General features: G+C 38.9%; 1 protein-coding gene across 1 annotated transcript; it reads left to right on the top strand.

Annotated features, from left to right (window-relative positions):
- Positions 1-6,902: 6,902 nt before the first annotated feature.
- On the top strand, positions 6,903-16,907 carry LOC116521648 (vomeronasal type-2 receptor 26-like). Its single transcript, XM_032236307.1, has 6 exons — positions 6,903-6,951; positions 8,476-8,648; positions 9,698-9,967; positions 13,624-13,851; positions 15,024-15,150; positions 15,985-16,907. The coding sequence occupies exons 1-6, from the start codon at positions 6,903-6,905 to the stop codon at positions 16,905-16,907; spliced, it is 1,770 nt and encodes a 589-aa protein (XP_032092198.1).
- The last annotated feature ends 6,509 nt before the right edge of the window (positions 16,908-23,416 follow it).

Genomic DNA, 23,416 nt, shown 5'->3' with positions numbered 1-23,416 from the left:
ACAGAGAAATAACACAGTCTAGTTTGGATTTATAAATGTACATGGTGAGAAAAAGAAATCTTGCGAGTTTACCGCACAGATGGCATAGGGAACAAATCTGTTACAGAATCAGGTAGTCCTGCTAGAAATACTTCAAAACCTCCTCCCAGAGGGAAGCAACGGAAACAGACCATAAAGTGGGTGTGTGGGGACTCTAACAATGCTTTAAGCACATAGCACTTTTAAGCAGTATCCTGAATAACAGGAAGCGGCCTTCCTATAACCTTCCTGGCTGTCCTTACCACTCTCTATATGGACTCTCTGACTTAGGCACTACCACCAAACCAAACAGTGATGAAGAGATTGTTTGTTAAAACGATCTCAATCGTCCCTCTGGAAAAAGTGACCAGGACAGAAGGAGAAAGATGTGCTTTCCTCATCTGACACAGGAAATGCAGGTGCTGGTTGTTTCATTCAGGATGACATGTGGAGAGACCAATTCAGATTGTTAATTGTCTGCACCCCCAGATCCTTAATGGTGTTGATCACCTTTAGAGCTGGATTCTTGATACTGAGTGTACTATGACAATGCCGGCTCTTTTTAAAATCTACAATGATCTCTTTGTTTTATTGATATTTATAATCTAGTTACTTTAATTACAATAAAATGCTAATATGATTTATAGTCATGTATTTAGGGGGACGCTATAACTCAGTGGCTAAAATACATAGCTTATAGATCAGAAGGTCGACAGTTCGGCGGTTTGAATCCCTAGCACTGCATAATGGAGTGAGTTCCCATTACTTGTCCCAGCTCCTGTCAACCTAGCAGTTTGAAAGCACATAAAAAGTGCAAGTAGAAAAATAGGGACCACTTTGGTGGGAAGGTAACAGTGCTCTGAGCACCTCCATACGCCTTCATGAGTCATGCCACATGACCACGGAGTCTTCAGACAATGCTGGTTCTTTGCCTTAGAAGCAGAGATGAGCACAGCCCCTAGAGATGGAAACAACTAGCACACATGTGTAGGGGGGGCTTTATCTTTACCTATTTATTGGTACTCTCTTTCCAACACATTTTCTTTAATATCATATTTTAAATTTTTGGGACAGGGATCATATTCAAAATTTTGGAAACTGCAAGAGGAATAGCAATAGCACTTAGACTTATCTACTGCTTCGCAGTGCTTTACAGTCCTCTCTAAGCAGTTTACTGAGTCAGCCTATTGCCCCCAACACTCTGGGTCCTCATTTTACCCACCTCAGAAGGATGGAAGGCTGAGTCAACCTTGAGCCTGGTGAGACCCAAACTGCCAAACAGCTAGCAGCCAGTGATCAAGAGAAGTAGCCTGCAGTATTGGACTTTAACCACTGCACTACTGCAGCTCTTGAATGTTATCCTCTGCTATACAAGATGAAATGTTGAGCCAACCAAATTACTTCTGTACTTGTGGAAACATTTTCTGCCCAGGAATTTCAACAAAATAATGGTTCATTATTAGTGATGTTACTTCAGCTTGCAATATTTATGCAATTTTAGGATCATTTCATCTTATCCCTTATTTTGTTTATTTATTTGTTTATCAAATTTATAAACCCACCCACCCCATATGGAAGGCAGTCCTCAGTAATACACAATAAAAAATTAAAACCACAAATAAAAACAACAGATATACAAATATATAAAAATCATATGAATGGTAAATATAAAAACAGAGCTAGAAGTATCAGTTCTTGAGGGCCTTCAGGAAACAACAATATTGCTCATCTAATTTTAAGGACAAAGAATGTTCCATAAGCAGGGTGACACAAACAGAGAAGTTCAATTCCATGGAAACCACTGAGAGCATGTCCTTATATGACAGTCCCTACAGGATGTATTTTCTGGCAGATCTGATGTGGTGACCTGACATAATCAGGGAGACGCAGTACATAAAATAACCGGGGCCTGTCTCATTAAGGGCTTTATAGATCAAAACCAGCACCTTGAATTCAACTGGTAATCAATGCAGCTCACAGAGCAGAAGTATAGCATGGACTGTTTTAGCTGTGCAAGTGCTGTTGAAATTCTATACCAGGTGCAGCTTCCACATTCTAGGGCAGCCCCATGTAGAATCCATTGCAATAGTCCAATATGGAGGTGCCTGGAGCATGAGTATCTATGATCAGGGCCTACCCATGCAGAAATAAGTTGCACAAAGGATCTCCTAGCCATAGCTGCCATCTGCTCATTTAGCAGCAGTTATTTGAAGGACCTCCAGGTTGGACAAATCTGGGGCCATATAACTCCATCCAGTGCTAATTGGTCCCCAAATTCAGAGTCATTTCCAGACATCAGCTGGTATCATATAGGAATGACCAAGATCCAAGCTGAAGAACAAATTCAAGTTAATAAGGACATATTTACTCATTCAGGTGTGGGTTGCCAATATTTTTACTACCTGTTCGGGTGTGCTCCCACATAACCACATGCATACAATGCTTCTGCACATTGCTTCTGCGGAGAAGTGTCTGGGTGGGTGGGCGGAGCCTCCCACCACTCCTCCAACATTTCACCAGATCCGGGCCGAACCGGCAGCAACCCACCTCAGCCGGTTAGAATACATAGTTGTTGCTCAGTCTTGATGCAAACATCTCCATTGTGGGAAGAATTCAAAAATATTATAATTGTTAGAAATAATTTATTGGGATTCATATGTTAACTAGCCCCGCCTTCCAAGACAGGTTCTTGGTTAACAGTCTCAAAGATCCTTTAAGTTCACAGAAAACATAACATAATTAATTAAACACTTATTTCAAATTATAAATTCGACACATAAGCAAACACACAAAACTCAATTAACATGAAATAATTACAATGCTCACAGTTGAAAGGAAGAGACCCAATCCATAACACTAGATTTAAACAAAGTGGGTCAACATGTATAGGCGGCCACGCCCCTCAAGTGTCACCCTAGAATCAGCACAAACACACTTGTGCACCCAGGATAAACTCCCGTTTTGTATCCATTTTCTCTGCAACTGTCCCTATAGGCAGCCTCTTTGATTGGAAATAAATAATTCTCCTTTCCTCACAACTATCTACATTTCATTTTTATTTATTTTTATTAATTTTTTAATTTTTCTTTTCTGCACGTGCAGTCTGTGATCCTTGAGTAGGAGAACGTTGATGTCCATAGTTCAGGGAGGAAATAAAGTCTATGTCAGAGTTTGAAGCAGGAATCACATCCAGAAAGCACAAACAGGTAACTGATTCAGCAGGATTCATTAACGTCTCTTTATATGTAATATAACACATGAAGTCAATATACAATATGAAAAGCAGGTTTTCCAATGTGGTAGTATATACAAGCAAACACAGGCAGAGGAGAGAACAGTTTCAGTTTCAGTTCAGAGCAGCAGACTAGTTTAGAACTCAGCACAGTTTCAGAGCTTTAGTACAGAACAACTGAGGGCTCCTTGCTGTCTCTTTATGGCTCACACAGCAAATACCGTTTCAGTTTCCAAACAGCCCTCATTGGCTGACCCAGTTGCCATTTCTATTCATTGACTGACCTTATTAGCATGTCTCTGACAGTCATAAACTCTCACACACTCTAACAGTCTAGACTTAAGGGGATTTGTTAATTTAATACAATTTTGAAATCCTGGCACCACATTGTATGGAGTGAGAATATACAGGGTGCCATTGTAGCAGTGGTGGGTTTCTGCCAGTTCACATCAGCTCGGGAGAACTGGGTGGTGAAATTTACCAATCCAGTGAGAGGAGGTCCAACCGGTGAACCCGGAAGTCATGGGTGCCACAGCCTGGTCGCTCACTCGCCCTGGCCGTCCCATCGCAGCTCACTTGCTTCCCCACCCATCCACACTAAACTAGCCCAGCCCGCTGCTCACTGATTGGCTGGAGTCCAGCCAATCAGTGAGCGGGCTGGAGGCGACTGATTTAAAACCCTGGCGCCACACGTCTTTTTCCCAAGCAGCTGTCACATTGCACTTGCTGATTGGTCCTCCCTTCGCTTCGATTCGCCTTCCAGCAGCTTGTTGCATCCCTCAGGTAAGCGACCAAGTGCGAGGGGGGGTGTCGGTTGGCTAGCTCATACCAGCTCATGGCTTTCATGAGGGAAGGCCTTCTAGGCCTTTGCTTGCAAAAGCCACGAGCTGCTGTATGCAGCCTGGCTGAACAGTGATGGTCGGCGATGGTGCCGGAGCCTGCTTTCGCACATGGCCAAAAGCGGGTGGGCGGTGGCCGGCTAGCTTTCATGAGCTGGCATTAGCCATGTGGCTGAAAGCGGGTGGATGGCAGCGGTGGCCAGCTAGCTTTCCTGACTTTCCTATTCATGGCTAGGTCAAAGTGACCCAGACTATCAGCAACACGTGAACAGTTTTATTCCAGTCTAAGCAGAATAAATATTCCTTTATTCAAAATGGAGTCTATCAGGTTCCTCAAATATCCTCAACCACTTTACTCAAATAACTAGGATTTCATCCCTACTCTTTCAGATGGACCACAAAATACTCTGGCAAGTTTTTAAAGAGATGGGAGTACCAGACCTGACTTAGCAACTGAACAACAACAGGGCACCTTTCACATTGATTTGTATTTGAAATGTACAAGCTCTTTTCATTTCCAATTATTTAGAAAATTTTATTAATTTAGACAAATCATTCCTGTTGATAACATTCCCTTCAATTTATACAATAATATTTTCTTAATCCTTAGCAAAGACATTTATTTTATGCATAAAATAAAAGTATTTACGCAAACAGTATCATTTTCTAAGAACTGAAAAGAAGGAAAAGCCATGAAAAGTTCAAAAAAAATTTTAACAAAAGATTTCAGTGAGCTGTTAGAAGAGACAAGAAGCAATGTGACATCTGCAAAGATATGAAAGATAGAAACAGGAATTAAAATTCTTTCCAAAGATTTTTAAAATCCTAAACAAAATTCCAATCTTGAACTGTTATGCTACATGACACAAATGAACAGATAGTAAATGGATTTAAGGAAGATATTTTTTTTCATGAAAAGATATCTTATAAAACATATCAATGAACTTAAAATAGAATCTAGATAAACCTCAAGCTCTCTTAGATGAGAGAAAAAGAAAAGAAGAACAATTAAAGAAGGTTCTAGAGAAGAAATCATTTTTCAACAAATTAAGTTTCTACCACAACAATTATTTATAAATGTTAATTACACAATACAAACCAAAATTTTGATTTTGCAAACAAACAAGGGAAATGGCTGGTATACAAATTAGGGGAGGAGAGAAAAGATATAAGGGAAATAAAGGTTTTTACAAACCTTTTTCTATCTCTAGCAATGCACTGTGATGCTCCACTATCAACAACTCACAAATCATGGTTTATTGGTGCATTGCTAGACATAGCCAAAGTAGACATAGCTAAGTTGACATTTGCATTTTTTCTAGCTCTTCCGGCATTCTGTTGTTTTGCCTTTTTACAGAATCTAGCGATATGTCTCTTGGCTCCACAAGAAAAACATTTTCGAACAGTATAGGCAGTAGAAGGTGACTCCTCATGTTGTGGTGGTTTCTCTCTCAGTTGTTCCCTCTTCTTAACTCTTTCACCAGTCATGCAGTAATGTCAGTCAATGTGAGTTCATTTCGGGTTAGGACTTCAAGAGAAGATACAAATCATCATAACTCTCATCCAGTGAGGAGAGTATGATATAAACTGGCTGTAGCTCAGGAAAAAATAGTTCTTTTTCATGTAGCTCTTGGAAAACCCCTTTCATAAATGTTAAATGAGCTAACATATCTCCACCTTTCAGAAGACGTGCCCTAAACAGTTTGCATGTAAGATGTATCTGTGCACCTACAGTGTCACGTACATATAAATCCTCTTCAAATTCTCCCAACATCTTGCAGCAGAATTTTCTCCACAAATATGTATTAATTGTTGGTCGTTCAGTGTTAGACCAATAATACACAACACCCATTCATTGCATCGCTGAAAATCTGCTATCTTCTTAGCATCATCATCGTTATGTGGATTCCAAGCAGTTACATCCAGTGGATTCTGTAGAGCATTCCCTACACAGGACTATACTACATTTCATAGACCAGGAAATATAGTTTGTGCCATCATAGATAGGCTTGTTGAGGGGTCGCTCGCCATCTTCTCCAGGATAGTTACAATCACTACAATAAACAGCTGTCTGTATGCGGTATTGCGTATCAACACCAACTCTCCTTTAGCTACATCTGGTATACTCTGGGCCCATAACCAGTGTTAGGTAAGCAGAGTGAGTGCATTCATAGAAGCGTTGTGAGAGTTGTGTTGGAGAACACACAAACCAGCATACAGAAACCATGCAGTTTAAATAGCCTCATGTAAATAGAGGTATCAGAGTCCATCAAATAGTCCAAGTCATACACGGATAAGACAGTCAGTTATCAATGTCTTTAAGTTAAGGGATAATCCAAATAACATAGTCCATAATCATACAAAAAATCTGGTACCCAAAGTTTGCTAGCAGTTGCAAAACTTACAATAGCTCACGGCACTTTCTAACAGCCAGCTTCCAAAACTCTCAGATCAGAACAGACCAGCACCTAACAAACAGAGAGCTAACAGTCATTCTGGCTCCGTCTTATGGCCGATTGAGGAAAACAGCAACCAATCACATTTTACAGTATGATTTAAAGAAACAGGTACAGCATTGCTATATGATTTATATATTGCCAACCCAACCGTTAGATTATATTCCTAACACCCACTAAGCCATGCGCACAGAACCAGTAGTAAAATAATCCCACCACTGATAAAGGAGTATCAAAACCTAATAGGCCCAGTTTGTTCACCAAATGCTGAGGAATGATTGTATTGAGTGCTGAGCTAAAACCAACATACAGCATTCGCACATAAGTATTCTTCTCCTCCAGGTGCACCAAGCTAACATGAAGCATACACAAAAGTGCATCGTCTATAGAGCGATCCTTCTGATAGGCAAGTTGTAAAGAGTCAAATGTAGGGGGAAGGCATGAAACCATATACCAAATTTTTCAGAATATAAGATGCATCATTTTCCCTCAAAAAAAGAGGCTGAATATCTGGGTTTGTCTTATACACTGAATACAGCATTTTTCCCTCTCGAAACTCTGCCCCTTCACCAAAATGGCCATGCAGAGCCTGTAGAAGGCTTCCAAAGAGCTCCTAGAGACTGGGGAAGGCAGAAATGAGTGAAAAACTGGCAGTTTTTTGCTCAATTTTGCCCAGCCACCCGCCCCAGGAGCACTCTATAAGCCTCCTAAAGGCTATCCATGCCCCTTTTTAATACAAAAAACACGGGCCCATTTTCATGAAAAATGGGACTATTTTTGCTTGTTAATGCCCCCCCCCCCGATCATTCTACAAGCCTCCTTAAGGGCTATTCATGCCCTTATTTTCAAAAAACCGGGCCTGTTTTTGCAAAATGTCGGCCGTTTTTGGGAGGTTTGCAGAGTGGAAAAACTTTTTTTTATTTGCCTCTTCAAAACCTTGGTGTGTCTTATATTCCGGTGTGACTTATACTCCAAAAAATACGGTACTCCATTACCAAACTCTCAAATGTTTTATCATAAGAGAAGTGAGTGTGACTGGATCTTAATCATGAAGGCATGTGATTATAGTTATGGAGGGGGCACTGGTACAACATGTACCATGTCTTAAAACATGTCAGCAAAATGGAGGGGCAGAAGAGATATGCATTTAACTGAATTGGCAGATTGTGAGCAATAGCAATAGTAGCAATAGTTAGGCTTATATACCGCTTCATAGGGCTTTAGCCCTCTCTAAGTGGTTTACAGAGTCAGCATATTGCCCCCAACAACAATCTGGGTCCTCATTTTACCCACCTCGGAAGGATGGAAGGCTGAGTCAACCTTGAGCCTGGTGGGATTTGAACAGCCAAACTGCTGAACTGCAGTAAGCTGAAATAGCCTGCAGTGCTGCATTTAACCACTGCGCCACCTCGGCTGAGATGAGAAGGGAGAATTTATCTGGCTACTAATCAATCTCTTGCTCTTTTAATCAGCATTGCTTTCCTTGGATTGAGAAAGCAAGACTCAAAATCTGTTATGATCCCAAGATCAGTTCTTTATTCCCTGAGGAGGAGCTGTCAAGAGATGGGTCACATAATCTCGTCAACTGGAAAAATATTTGAATAGCTTTGGGAAAGGGAATTGCCTACCTACCTAAATCAATTAAACTTGTTTTTTGGGCATGCACAGAACCTAGGGGGACGGAGCAGTTTAAGTTTACCATTAGCAACAACTCCAGGAGGCTCAGTAGGTGGCATTATGAATCACTCAGATGATAATTATTGTAATCTACAACTTTAGATATGCATAAAACCAATAGAGAGTCTATTTCATTGTCCCAGGGAAAGTGTGGTGAAAAAGATGTGGCTGCACTCCTATGAATGGAGCCAAATTACCTTGGCATTCAACATACTTTTCCATGGGTTTCTACTCTCTTTTTTTCTCCTCCAAGCTTCTTTCAACAAGACCTTTAACCCCATTTGCAGTAAGAAACTTCGTTTTCGGCTTAGTTTCCTTGCTCATTTCAGCGATGTAGTCATTGGAGAATTTGTATCTACTGTATATTCTGAATTGCCTTTACTGCACTTTATGGAATTTCCAGAAGGATCTTTGAGAGGATGGCAAGTACTCTTTTGAAAGAAAATGATGTGCCCTTGAAGGGTTGGTTTTTTTTTAAGGGGATTGTATTCAAGATATAAGGGACACAGAGGCTCAGTGACTAAGACACTGAGCTTATCAATCAGAAAGTTCAGCAGTTCGGCGGTTCAAATCCCTAATGCTGTCTAGAGGAGTGAGCTCCCATTATTTGTCCCAGCTTCTGCCAGCCTACCAGTTTGAAAGCATCTAAAAGTGCAAGTATAAAAATAGGCCCTACCTTTGGTAGGAAGGTAACAGCGTTTTGTGCACCTTCGGCGTTTAATCATGCTGGCCACATGACCACGGAGACCTCTTTGGATTCTTTGGCTTAGAAACAGAGATGAGCAAGCTGTCCCTACCAGTTTGGCAAGTATATCTTAAGTATTTGGATTGTCATTAATAGATTGCACAATCCATCAGCTTCTGCCCTCCAGTTGCATTGTTGCCCTACATACATGAAATAATCCTAGCAATTGCATTAAACTTTTGTTTTAAACTTCTCAAAATGTGATACACAAATGCTCTCAGATCCTCAAGTGAGATTCAGACCCTCCAATTCAGTTCCTCACTCGATGCCTTCCTCACTTCTGGAATGTCTTAACTTCTGAAATTTAAGAATCAAAGCTTTTGTCCCCATTACTTTTCCTGCCACATTTGTTAAGTGAATCACTACAGTTCTCAAATTAGTAATTTTTGTGAGGTGAATCTGGCTTCCCCATTAACTTTGCTTGTCAGAAGTTCCCAAAATGTGATCATGTGATCCCAGAACACTGCAACTGCCATAAATATGAATCAGTTGCTATGCATCCAAATATAAATCAGGTGACCAAGGGGATGCTGTAATGGTTCTAAGGGTGAGAAATAGTCATAAATCACTTTTTTCTCTGCCATTGTAACTTTGTATGGTCTGTTATAAGCTGAGGACTTCCTGTACTCATTCAAGCAGACAAATACATCATTTTAGGTGTGGAGAAATACATTAATGTTGTAGAACTAAATGAAATTCTTCTTGCAGACCATTGCCTAAAAATTTACAGCATGTCCTAGCCTTCAGTTTTGCCATTCAGGAGATCAACATGAATGAGGACCTGTTACCCAACATCACCTTGGTCTCCAAGATACATAATAATGGTTTTCAGGCAATGAAAGCCTCTCAGAACCTTTTGGATCTCTTCTTTCTTGAAAGCTGGTGTCCCTTCAATTACAGAAAGGGAAAGGACCAAAACATCATGGCTGTCATTGGTGATCTTCCTTCCCAGAACACCATCCAGATAGCCAACATCTTAAATGCCTACAAAATTCCACAGGTAAGGATCTGGGCTCACATAGATGCTCAAGCAGGAAGAGGAAAAGGTGGTAGTTAAAAAAAATTATAGGAGGACCAAAATTGGGGGTAATCTCTCAAAAGCAGATCAAGGTTTTATTTGTTTATTTTGTCAGAGAAATGCAATGCATCAATTACTATTGCAACAGGAGTAATTCTTAATAAGCGCAAACATTTCATTTCGCATGTAAGAAAAGGTGTAACTGTCCTTCTTGCTATCTTAAATCTTCTCCTTCTCCTTCTCCTCCTCCTCCTCCTCCTCCTCCTCCTCCTCCTTCTCAGTCTCAACGTTAGCTATTATTAACTGATATGGTAGCAATGTGTCTGATTTTGTCTTTCATTCTTCTGGGCATGCCTCTTGTTATTTGATTTTCTTCTCTTGTTCTTTATGCCTTAACAATTTTAAATATATTGATCAGTAAAGTAATAGATATGTTGCCCTCATAATGTACAGAAAAAAAGTTATTTGGGTATCAAGATGAGAAATTAATACTGTCCAATCCTTGAAGAATAAGCCTCCTCTTTTTTACACATTCCTATCTGCTGTCTATTTCTGATTAGCACAATCAAAAATTAAGAATACTTGGTCTAAAAATTGATGAATGGAATACTAATGGTGGTTTTATAGCAAAAGCTATAAGGAAAGACTTGTTGATCCCCAGATTTAACATTTAACATCAGGATTTTTGATTGAAATAAGGTCCAAAAGAAATGTACTTCCTTCCTTCTTGTTGACATATCTGCAAAAACAGTACATTGTCTAAAAGCACATCATTATTATTCCTACTCTGCAGCTCAGTTTTGGCACTTTTGACCTGGCATTGAGTGATAAACAGCAGTTCCCTTCTTTCTTTTGGATGACTCCAAATGAAAACCTCCAGTATGCTGGGATTATTCAGCTCCTGAAATATTTTGGATGGAATTGGATTGATCTTCTCATTCCAGAAGACGCCACTGGAGAGAGATTTCTCAGAATTCTGAGACCAAAATTCATCCAGAGTGACATTTGCATTTCTTTAATTCAGTTTGTTCCAAGAGTGACCACTTATAACCCCAATGTCATACGGAAGAGTAATCTAAATAACATAGGACGTCTCCTGTGGTATAGTAAAACCAACGTAAAACTTGTTTATGGGGACATGGAATCTATAGAAGGTTTACGAATAATTCTTGAAGCCTATGAAATTGGTAGCAGGTGCCCAATAGAGAGGGTTTGGATCATAAGTGCTCTCTGGGATGTCACATCTGTCTTTGAGTCAAAGAAATTCACCACATTCTCCTTCAATGGCAGCTTGTCTTTTGCCCTACACACAAATAGGGTTCCAGGCTTTCAAGAGTACCTGGAGAACTTAAATCCATATCACTCTGAAGTCCCTTTGCTGCCTATGTTCTGGAGTGCCGCATTTATCTGTTCATTTCCAATAAGCAGCATACTTGCACCAGGCCAAAGAAAATGCACTGGGAAAGAGGATTTGGGGAGTCTCCCTGGAACTGCCTTTGAAATGGAGATGTCTGGCCAGAGCTACAGTATTTACAATGCTGTATATGCTGTAGCACATGGTCTCCATGCTATATATTCATCCAGAGCCAAGCAGAAGACAAGAGGCAATGAAGAGAAATGGAATTTTCTGAAAGTCCAACCTTGGCAGGTGAGTTACTTTGCCTTTCAATGGGAACGTAGCCATAATAATATAGTTATTTTAATGTTTACAAAATTCACTAAGTATCCTTTTATAAATGAAGATAAATATACACGTCGCAGGATAACGATGAGAGATTGAATCTGGGTTGGCCAATGGGAGCAGAGATTTACTCATCCGAGCTTCCAGGCTCATGCTGGAGCCGATCTTAATGATATTTATGTCTATTGAAATATATGTTTTCGGCTGTTTATTTTATTTTTTATATTTTTTTATTTTTTTTAACAATTTAAAACATAAAAATTCAATATATATATAAAAAGTGTGTTTGCAGATTGATTCCTTGATTCTCTTTTCCAGAATCTTTCCAGGTATTGAGGTCAGGCTGATAGATCTGTAGTTTGCTGGATTTATCTTTTACCCCTTTTCTGAAGATGGGGACTACATCAGCTATTTTCCAGTTCTCTGGTAGTTCCCCAGTACTCCAGGATCTTTGAAAGATATAGTTCAGTGAGATCATGTCTGCCAGTTCCTTCAGAATCTTGGGATTTAATCCATCTGGTTCTCATGATTTGAATTCATCTAGGGTGGACAGGTGCTCTCTTACCATTTTCTTCTTTATTTTAAGTTATATTCCTGATATGTTTTTCATGGTTCTGTTTTTGATAGATTGGATTGTTTTTTCCTTTTGTGTAAAGCCAGATGCAAAAAATGAATTAAGCAGTTCTTCTTTCTCTCTCATGCTCATCATCTTCTTGCAATTTTCTCCCACTGGTGGACCAATTGTTTCCTTGACTTTTTTCTTCTTTTTTACATGTTAAAAGAAGGGTTTTTTCTCACAAGATTTTGAGCCTTAGTTTTCCTGTTTTCATATTTGCAGCCTTGGGTTATTTGTTGATATTCTGCCTTAATTGGGTACCCCGCTTTCCACTTTTTATACCTATTCTTTTTGTCTTTCAAATTTACAATTTTAGTTGTATAGAGGCTTCATGGTAATCTCTGAAAATGCTTATTCCTTGTGGAAATTTAGATTTTTATTTACAGATATTATGTTAGATATAGGGAAGTAATCTTTTCCCAGCTTCCTTTCCAATCTTCAATCCCCAAAAACCCTCAAATCCAATAAAAGACTCCAATTTTGCAACATTTTGAAGTTGAGTAGCAGAAGAAAAATTCACCAAAGTAGACAAAAGGAAGAATTTTGCAAAATAATAATAATAATTGATGAAATGAAAGGCAAGGGTAGGATAGAATGACAAAACTTGTCTTTCTCTGAGATATGTTTGGTGTAGGCATTTTCTGTCCCATGCCTGAAGAAAATTTCATTTAATATATCAAGGTCATCATTTAACTTCTTAATCGTGTTTTCTGGAATAGAACTCCAATAAATATGTTTTCCTGTGATATCCATTATATATAATGGGCTTGCCACAAAGAACAGGGAGTCAAGATATAATCCAAAACACTTGAAAGCAGGACAAGAAGCAATGGATAGAAAATAATCAAGGAGAAAACCAATCTAGAACTAAGGAGAAATTTCTTGATAGTTAAAACAAGTAATCAGTAGAATGACTTGCTTCCAGAAGTTGTGGGTGTGCTAACACTGGATGATTTTAAGAAGAGATTGGATAACTATTTTTCTAAAATGGTGCAAGGTTTCCCGGTGGAGCAGGGAGTTGGACAGGAAGAGATGAAAATATCCAAGTTCCCTTCCAAATCTTTTATTCTATTATTGTGTTATATTTCTTGGCAATTGTTTTTATCCATCATGAAGTACAAATAAGAAATATATGTACAAATATATCTATTAGTAATACTTAAACATAAAAATATGAATATAGTCCTGCAAAACAGAATTATGCCGTTGGAACATTAAAAAATACTTTCAACTCAAATGTTTGATTGTTCATTAAAAACTGGTTGAGCACCATTTGATGAATCCCATATTGTATTGCCTGCTATGGACACCAATTTCTCACTTGTCTCTCTTATCTTTTAGCTTCGTTTATTTCTGAAAAACCTACATTTCAACAATAGTGTTGGGGAAGAAATAGCTTTCAATGAGAATGGAAACCTGGCAGCAGCATACGATATCATCAACTTGATTTCTTTCCCCAATCGATCCTTTCAGAAGGTCCAAGTTGGACATATTGAACCTCAGAGTTCTCAAAAGGAGGACTTCGCCATAAATACATCTGTTATTGTATGGAACCCCAAATTTAAGCAGGTGAGTTAAACAAACAAAATAAAACATGGGGATATTTTCTCAAATTTCTAGAATATTAAATCAGTAATCTTAGAGTAGTTCCAAGATCATTTGATATCTTCTGAATGTTGTTAGAACACTCTTGTATTGTGGAAAAATGAAGAAATTCTCAAATCTACATTACACTTTCAGATTGTAGGGAAAGGGAGCTCTGATCTCTGGGGTTTTGGACCCTTTGAGTTCAGGGGCTTCATGAGAGCTTAGTGAAGTGGAAGATTCGTCTTTTGCAAGGTAACACTGAATGGATGATTTACCTTTTTCCTTTAAAAAAAATATGAAAAATAACACTTAATTCTATTGGGTGAAGGGTCTGACAGCTCACTGTAAAAGGGCTGTTGTCAGACTCAACCTTCGCTGGATTGTTCTCACTTGTTGTACTTAATAAAGAGCTGTTGTTACCGTTAACCCTGCGTGTGCCTATCCATTACCCAATCTAACAAGAAGATAGATAGATAGATAGATAGATAGATAGATAGATAGATAGATAGATGGATGGATGGATGGATGGATGGATGGATGGATGGATGGATGGATGGATGGATGGATGGATAGATGATTGATAGATAGATAAACAGACAGACCGACAGATAGGCAGACTTTCCCACTGATGAGTACTCTGTAGTTTGAATCAGCTGAATCAATGAAAATTGGGATACCACCCTTGAGTGGCAACATAACAGAGGAATAATTGGAAAAGGATACCAAATGCTAAACAGGAATATTTTGGCTGTCAGCTCGGCAAGTTTCAACATTCTTTCCCATACATCACAAATTTATTTTGGATTTTCTTATTACTATTCAAATTTAAAACAGCTCATTAAGGTCATGAGAAACATACTCTCTAATGCTCCTCTTTAGGACATCTCAAATTGCTTTATGTAATGTGAAGAGGTGTCCGAATTTGGATTTGTCTTCAAATTTTCAATAGCAGTTCAAAGACTTTTCAGATTTTAAATACTCCTCTGACTAATTCTAGCAATCGGTCCTAGGAATTCCAAATTTTGCATTATTATTAATTACAAGAAACTGTGGTGGGCAGGGTTGGATTTATTTAAAGACCGTGACTGCTGACTGATTGATTCAAAGCTTGATTCTAATCCATTTTAATGTCTTCCTCTGGCCATTCTCATTAGACACCACCTTCTGCCACCTGTGTAGAAAGCTGCCATCCTGGGTACAGGAAATTGATTGAGGAGGGAAAACAGGTTTGCTGCTATGACTGTGTCAAGTGTTCAGAGGGAAGCATTTCCACCATGATTGGTAAGAAAAAAAAGATCTGTGTTTCTTTAAAAATAAATTTTGTTCTAACCAAGTTTGGGTTCTTGAATATAACATATTTGTCAGAGCATAATACACACCATTTTCCCCCAAAAAAGTGGGTGAAAATCTGGGTGCATCTTATACTGTGAATACAGGGTTTTTGGCCTCCAGAAACCCCACACCCCTTCACAAAAATGGATGTGCAGAAGGTTTGGGAGGCTTGAAAAATGCTTCTGGGGACTGGGAAGGGGAAACAGGAGGGAAATGTGGACTGGACTTTGCTCATTTCCCCCCCCCCCCCTGGCCTCAGGAGCACTCTGCAAGCCTCCTAAAAGCTATGCATGCTCCTTTTTTGGCAAAAAGGGTCATTTTATTTCTTGTTTTTGCCCCCCCGCAAAAAAAAATGCAGCCCCAGGAGCACTATGTAATGCTCTCAAACTCTCTGCATGCCTTATTTTTTCACAAAAAATGAGGTGTGCAGTGGTTTGGGAGGTCTGCAGAATGCAATATTTTTTTTTAGTTCACCTCTTCAAAATCGTATACTCCCAAAAATACAGTGGTTTTAAAGAAAAACATGGATTGATTGGGATCTCTCACCAGCCTTGTTCTCTTTCTTCTTTTTTTAAGTAAAAACATTTCTTTATTTAATTGTGTAATCTCTTGTTCAGGAAACGTACTGTATTGAATACAAAATAAACTTTAAAAGGATTTTCTTAAAGCAAAACATTTAAGAGGTTTATTGTCTCCCAAAACACCTTCAGGATGGAATAATTTTTAAGAACTTAATTCTATTTAATGTGTAGACTTTTTAGAGAGTTTATTTATGATTTTCAGATTCCAACCAATGTGAGAGGTGTCCCACAGAGCAATATCCAAATGAGAAACACCATCAATGTATTCCCAAAATTATCATCTACTTATCCTACAAAGAAGCCCTGGGAGGAGTCCTGACTGGCTTTGCTGTTTCTTTTGCTGTCATCACAATTGTGGTGATGGGGACATTCATCTTCCACCAGAACACTCCCATCGTCAAAGCCAACAATTGGGATATCACCTGCTCCCTGCTTGTCTCGCTCCTGCTGTGTTTTCTTTGCTCATTCCTCTTCCTCGGATGTCCAGGGAAAGTCACATGTCTGCTCTGGCAAGCAGTTTTTGGAGTTGTCTTCTCCATTGCAGTGTCTTGTGTGTTAGCCAAAACCATCACTGTGGTTCTGGCCTTCATGGCGACAAAGCCAGGGAACCGCATGAGGTGGTGGGTGGGGAAAAGGCTGTCCGTCTCAGTCATTGTTTTTTGCTCCCTTATTCAAACAAGCATCTGTGCTGTCTGGTGGATCATTTCTCCTCCTTTCCCAGAATTGGACATGCATTCCCAACTGGATGAGATCTTAGTGCAATGCAACGAAGGCTCGGAGATCATGTTTTACCTTGTGCTGGGCTACATGTGGCTTCTGGCCCTCATCAGCTTCACAGTGGCCTTCTTTGCCCGGAAGTTGCCTGACACGTTCAATGAAGCCAAGCTCATCGCCTTCAGCATGTTGGTCTTCTGCAGTGTTTGGGTGTCCTTTGTGCCTACGTACTTGAGCACCAAGGGGAAATCCATGGTGGCTGTGGAAGTCTTCTCTATCTTGGCTTCAAGTGGTGGTTTACTAGGTTGCATTTTCCTGCCCAAGTGCTATATTATCATACTGAGGCCAGAGCTGAATACGAGGGAGCAGCTAGTTAGGAAAAAGAATGGTGTGATTTCAAGAGCAACATGAATGATGGCTGAATTCTATGATGCTATAAAAAGAACATGAAAATAATCGGCCAAAGAATTTCATTCAGGAATAGTTGTCTTCTCCCATTTTTTAATAGCAATAACATTTAGATGTGTATACTGCCCCATAGTGCTTTATAGCATCATCTGGATAGTTTACTATGTAAGCATTATTTTCATACTGCTCCCAAAATCTGGGTCCATCCTTCCATGCTTTTTGCAAATTTGCTCTTACTGTGCCCTCTGGGTTCTTAATGTAAGAAACTTCACAAATACACAATAACAAGGAGAAAAAAATGTGCAGAACTTTTTCTAGATGAAGACTTCTTTGTTCAGAAACAAAGTGCTTGGTTTTTCCAGAACTGATATTGTTTATTGAGTAAGATTTTTTCTAATATATATTTAGACTTAGACTTAAACTTAGAATAACTTTATTGTCACTTGAAATGTACGCTAATTGGCATACATTAAAATAAAATTTCATTCCATACAGCTGTCAAAGGGTCATCTCCTCCAAAATACACTATATAAAGATGATAAATAGATAAGTAAATAAATAAATTAGCATATGCCCATATACCCAAATATATTGTATGACACAGAGAAATAATACAGTCTAGTTTGGATTTATAAATGTAGAGGGTGAGAAAAACAAATCTTTTGAGTTTACCGGACAGATGGCATAGGGAACAAAGCTGTTACAGAATCAGGTAGTCCTGGTATAAATACTTCAAAACCTCCTCCCAGAGGGAAGCAACAGAAACAGTCCATAAAGTGGGTGTGTTGGGTCTCTAACAATGCTTTAATGCTATACCACTTATAAGCAGTAATCTTAATAATAGGAAGCAGCCTTCCTAGAACCTTCCTGGATGTCCTTACCACTCTCTGTATGCACTTTCTGACTGAGGCACTACCACCAAACCAAACAGTGATGAAGAGTTTGTTAAAATGATCTCAATCGTGTCTCTGTAAAAAGTGACCAGGACAGAAGGAGAAAGCTGTGCTCTCCTCATCTGACACAGGAAATGCAGGTGCTGGTTTGCTTCACTTAGGATGACATGGCGAGAGACCAATTCAGATTGTTAATTGTTTGCACCCACAGATACTTAATGCTATTGATCACCTTTAGAGCTGCATTCTGGATACTGAGTAGAATATGATGTAAAAAGTGCAAGTAGAAAAATAGGGACCATTTTGGTGGGAAGGTAACAGTGCTCTGAGCACCTCCATATGCCTTCATGAGTCATGCCACATGACCACGGAGTCTTCAGACAATGCTTGTTCTTTGCCTTAGAAGTAGAGATGAGCACAGCCCCTAGAGCTGGAAACAACTAGCACACCTGTCTTTATCTTTATCTATTTATTGGTACCCTCTTTCCAACACATTTTCTTTCTAATATCATTTTTTAAATTTATGGGACGGGGATTATATTCAAAATTTTGGAGACTGAAAGAGTAATAGCAATAGCACTAAGACTTATACACTGCTTCATGGTGCTTTACAGTCCTCTCTAAGCTGTTTACAGAGTCAGCCTATTGCTCCTAACACTCTGGGTCCTCATTTTACCCACCTCAGAAGGATGGAAGGCTGAGTCAACCTTGAGCCTGGTGAGACCCGAACTGCCGAACAGCTAGCAGCCAGAAGTACCCTGCAGTACTGAACTCTAACCACTGCACTACTGCAGCTCTTGAATGTTATCCTCTGCTATAAAAGAGGATAAGTTGAGCCAAACAAATTACTTCTGTATTTGTGGAAATATTTTCTGCCCAGGAATTTCAACAAAAAATGGTTCATTACACAAATCTGTGACTAAAAAGCTATTTGATTATTTTCATCTAATTTAGTGTGCTGAAAACAAATAAAATATTGAAAAAACTCCTAGACGTCATGATTTGCCACAACATGCAAAATTATCTTCAAATTTATCAATTTTTTTAATTTTTGGTATTTTTTATATTATGGGTTTTTAACAAAATTTAAAGTCCAAATTACTATTAATTAATTCACATAAGTGCATTTAAGATATAAAATGCTGAAATAACTCTAAAGGTTTTGTCTGAGTTATGTAAAAAAATATAGCACTGTAAATCTGATGGTCAGCAATATATACATAATCTAAACAAGTTTTAAGTCTGTACTTCTAATGGTAGAAGGGGTTAATCTTTCCTGAAGAATCCAGTGGGAGGGAGACACAGGCAGATAGCAGCATCTCCGGTCTGTGCAGGGGGCATGGCCAGCACTGTGACGTCTCGTGTACAGACACAGAGCTGCTCTCTCCTGCATGCCACACTTGTGCATGAATCATCATCAAGTTCTTGGTTCTAGGCTGTTTACACTTTTTCATTGCAATTCATGTTAGCTTGTCATTCTTCATCCATTATGTTATTGTTTCGCGAAAGTGTATTAATTGGCCAGACAGTTTCTGTTCCATTTGTGGTGAATATACAGTGTTGAAGCAACAGCAGAATATTACAGACTTTGTGAAAAAAATATACTTTGCATACTTTGGACTAAAAATTGGAGATCAAGATAAAGTTTGAGTGCCTCATAAAGAGAGAGTCCAGATGCTACTGACTAGTGTAAATGCACCAAGAGGAGCCTCACAAGGGAGAAGAATCGAGATTAGTATGTGTAGGTGAGCCCATTTCAGTTCAAAAAAGGATTTTAATTAAAATATTATAATAAAACTTTAATTTTATAAGTCTATTTCCATTTATTTTGAGGTATTGCCTTATTTAAAATAGTTGCCTAAATTGTCAGGAAACATGATGTCCAATGACAACATAGAGGTCATTTTCGGATTCAGCGCATCAAAAAACATAAAGATTACGTGGAATAACCAAAACAGCACTTGAAAAAAATTTTTTTTGCAGACCTGTAGAGTGATGTTACTTCAGCTTACAATATTTATGCAATTTTTGGATCATTTTCTTTGGCATCTTATCCCTTATTTTATTTATTTATTTATTTATTTATTTATTTATTTATTTATTTATTTATTTATTTATTTATTTATTTATTTATTTATCAAATTTATAAACCCACCCACCCCATATGGAGGGCAGCTCTCAGTAAAACACAACAAAAAATTAAAACCACAAATAAAAACAATAAATATACAAATATATAAAAATCATATAAATGATAAATATAAAAACAGAGCTACAAGTTCTAGGCAAAGAGGGAGGTAAAATCGCCATCCCAGCAATAGAGCCATCTAAACACGTCTCTCATTCCCTGGGAGACCCAGGTTTGATTATATAATCAGTTCTTGAGGGACTTCCGGAATAAAACAGGATGGGTCATCTAATTTTAAGGACAAAGAATGTTCCATAAGCAGGGAAACACAAACAGAGATGTACAATTCCATGGAAACCACTGAGTGCATGTCCTTATATGACAGTCCCTACAGGATGTATTCTCTGGCAGATCTGACTCTTTAAATACATTTTATTTATTTCATTTTCATTTTCATTTTATACAATCACTTATATACTGTGCGTAAAAAAAAAAGAGAAAAAAAAAACCCAACATGACACTTCATTCCCCCATACACCCTCTCTTCTCCCCCTCCAACTTTCATTTCACCCCTCCAGCATTCCCCTCTTCTACTTCCCTTCCCCCTCAGACATCTCCCCCTCCCTCCATCTCACCCTCCTTACATTCCCTCTCACTCCCTCTTTACTTCTCCCTCCTCTTTCCCTCTTCTCCTCGCTTTGGTGTATCCATACATTTCAGTTTTTTTTTTTTTTTTTTTTTTAAAAAAGAGAAAAAGAAAAAAAGAAAAAAGAAAAACGAGCCGCAGTATACAAGTGAATTCTTATTGTTCTAAGAATTGAAACTGTAATTCCACCCTCCCCCCTCCCCCCTATAATCCCCCCTCCCTAACCCCCTTTACGGCTTCGCAGGTCCCATACCCGGCATAATTCTTTAACAAGCATTTGAGTATAATAAGGCCAGCTAACTTTAAAATTAAAAAAATAAAATAAAAGTAAAGCCAAAGAAAAAAAAAGAGAATAGTAAAAAATACAAAATAAAAAAAACCACACAAACACACAAAAAGAAAGGAGAAACAAGAAGGGTCAATAAACCCACTACGTTAACACAGCTTCCCATTATCTGTAAATCTTAAACAATGTAGCTCATTCCAAATTTCGGTTATTTTACTACTTGCAGGGTTTCAAACTGTATTAGAGCCAGGTAAGTTGATCAATTAGGATTCCCCAACTAAAAGTCTCATTGCTTTGTCTATCTATTCAGACCTTTAATTTATCTCTTTTTTATCCGAATATCCAAACCTTTCTATAAAACCATTAAACTCAAGTACTTCTTTCATTTTTCATTTCCAACACCTCCCTTTCTATCCTTACCCACCTCCACATGTAAATTTTTTTACCTTCCACCCTGCCTTTATCCATATCCACATATATATTTTATCCGCATCCATTGCTCCTCCCATATTTACTCCACTTTCCTGAAGACTCTCCGACCAATCTTTCTTGACCTTATATTGAAATAGCAACTCAAACAAACATCAGCTTGCATTCTAGCCCCAGGTAATCTAATTAAGCTTTCGCTACCCTTCCCTCTCCCACGCGCCTCCCAACTCCGTTCGTCCCAGACCACAACTCAAAAAGATCGCAATCTCCGCTCTCCTCGCCTAGGAAAATAATTCATGCGCAATTTGAGTTAGAGTTCAGACAAATCTTATATACAATATGTGTCCACAATCAGCAACGCTTCTTTCAGTCTCCATGTCTCATCATCGATATACAACTTTTCCATTTTATCCCAGACGGAAATCATAAAGCTTTAAGAACATCGCTAAGTCTTTATTCTTTAGTCTTCTGCCCTTCCGGAAGAGGAAAGCAACACCCTCCGCCTTGTAGCCACGTGTCTCGCTGTTTGTCTTCTCCTTCTCCTTGTCTCTCTCCAGGTCCGGATGAATCAGGAAGTCCCGCCTTCAGGGTCTCGTAGTAAAATTCTCGGGCTTCACAGACAGAATTAATGCGGTGTTTTTGGTTGCCAAATGTAACTGTAATACCAGCTGGGACTTCCCATTTGTATGGAATCTGAGAATTTCTGAGTTCTTCGGTTAAGAAAGCGTACTCTCTCCTTGTTCTTAATATTTGAGATGGTATCTCTTTAAAAACAATCAAGTCCTGTCCATCAATTCTCAACCTCTTGCTGTAAAGCCTCTGTATTATCTCATTTCTGGATTCCCTTGTGGTAAAGTATATAATTATGTCCCTCGGAAGCTGTCGCTGTTTTGCTACCCACGAATTCTGGCGGTAAATTCTTTGAATCTGCCAATCAAAGTTAAATCCCGGACTTCCCACCAAGCGGCTGAAAGCCTCAAAGAAGATCTGTTTCAAATTCTCCTGTTGGTTTTCACGCAATCCTCTAACTCTTATTGCAAAGGCAGTCTTATTATAATTTATCATGACAAGTTGTTTTTGAGCATTTTCAATTTCCTGTTGTAACGTTTGAATTTTGGATATCAAATTAAGATTAGTTTCTTCCAAAAGTTCCAATTTGTCCTCCGTTTCAGCAATATAATCTGTCATGACTGTCATTACTCCGATCATATCCTTCTTTGCCTGAGCAATTTTAGCATCAAATTGATCATATAAATCCGATATCAGTTGATTAATTTCCTGTCTGAAATCATTAAGCGTTTTGAGAAGAAATTCTTGTGTTAACAAATCTCCCGTGGAGGGTGTAGGAGGCAAGGGTAGCGGCTTCATAGCAGTTTTTGGAAATATGTTATTAAGGAAGCGCTTCTGTTTAGATTTGGGAGCCATTCCAGAGTAAAAATAAAAGACAAGCAATCAAGCGAGCCAAAAATCAAAGTCTCTGCTCCCCTCAGTTAATCTTTTAGCAATTAGTACGGAGAAGCCTTCAGGAGGGTAGGGCTGACTAAGTACGTCACATCAAACACAAAAGCTACGAGATCGCCATCTTGTGACGCAGCTAAAAAAGAAAGGGAGCCTTTTGCGAAATTGAAGCTGGTATTTTAGATAGTAATAGAAGAAATTCCTCAGGAATGGTCCCCGCCCGGATTGACTTTTAAATAGCTTAGCTTTGTCCTGGGGGGGGGGGGCAATCTGCCTGGGGCTGCAAAAAAGGCAGCGCGGAAAACTGGCCGGAGTAAAGGCTCAGCTAATGTTGAACCTCTTCTCCATTCACAGCAAAAAAAAGCTATGAATTACAAAGAGATCCTAACGACTGACCTTCTCCCTGCCCCTTTCTGCCAGAAAGGGGAGATATCTATAGATCTTATAAGATATACGAACCAGAATCCTGACAGGAGCTTCGTTGAGCTCCCGACGGCGGCAGGCTCCTCCCCCCGAAGCCTCTGGCAGATCTAATGAGGTGACCTGATATAATCAGGGAGATGGAGTCCATAAAATAGCCTGGCCCCGTCTCATGAAGGGCTTTATAGATCAAAACCAGCACCTTGAATTGAACTGGTAATCAATGCAGCTCACAGAGCAGAAGTATAGCAT

This window comes from Thamnophis elegans, chromosome Z (genome assembly GCF_009769535.1).
Source record: "Thamnophis elegans isolate rThaEle1 chromosome Z, rThaEle1.pri, whole genome shotgun sequence".
Lineage (NCBI taxonomy): Eukaryota > Metazoa > Chordata > Lepidosauria > Squamata > Colubridae > Thamnophis > Thamnophis elegans.
Note: the sequence above shows the minus strand (reverse complement) of the source record. Positions and strands in the feature narration are given on the sequence as shown.

Coding starts and splice junctions, on each gene's coding strand:
- LOC116521648 (XM_032236307.1), top strand. CDS start 6,903: ATGAAGCATACACAAAAGTGCATCGTCTATAGAGCGATCCTTCTGATA. Junction 8,649..9,697: donor GATCTTTGAGAGGATGGCAA/GTACTCTTTTGA, acceptor AAAAATTTACAG/CATGTCCTAGCCTTCAGTTT. Junction 15,151..15,984: donor AAGCATTTCCACCATGATTG/GTAAGAAAAAAA, acceptor TATGATTTTCAG/ATTCCAACCAATGTGAGAGG.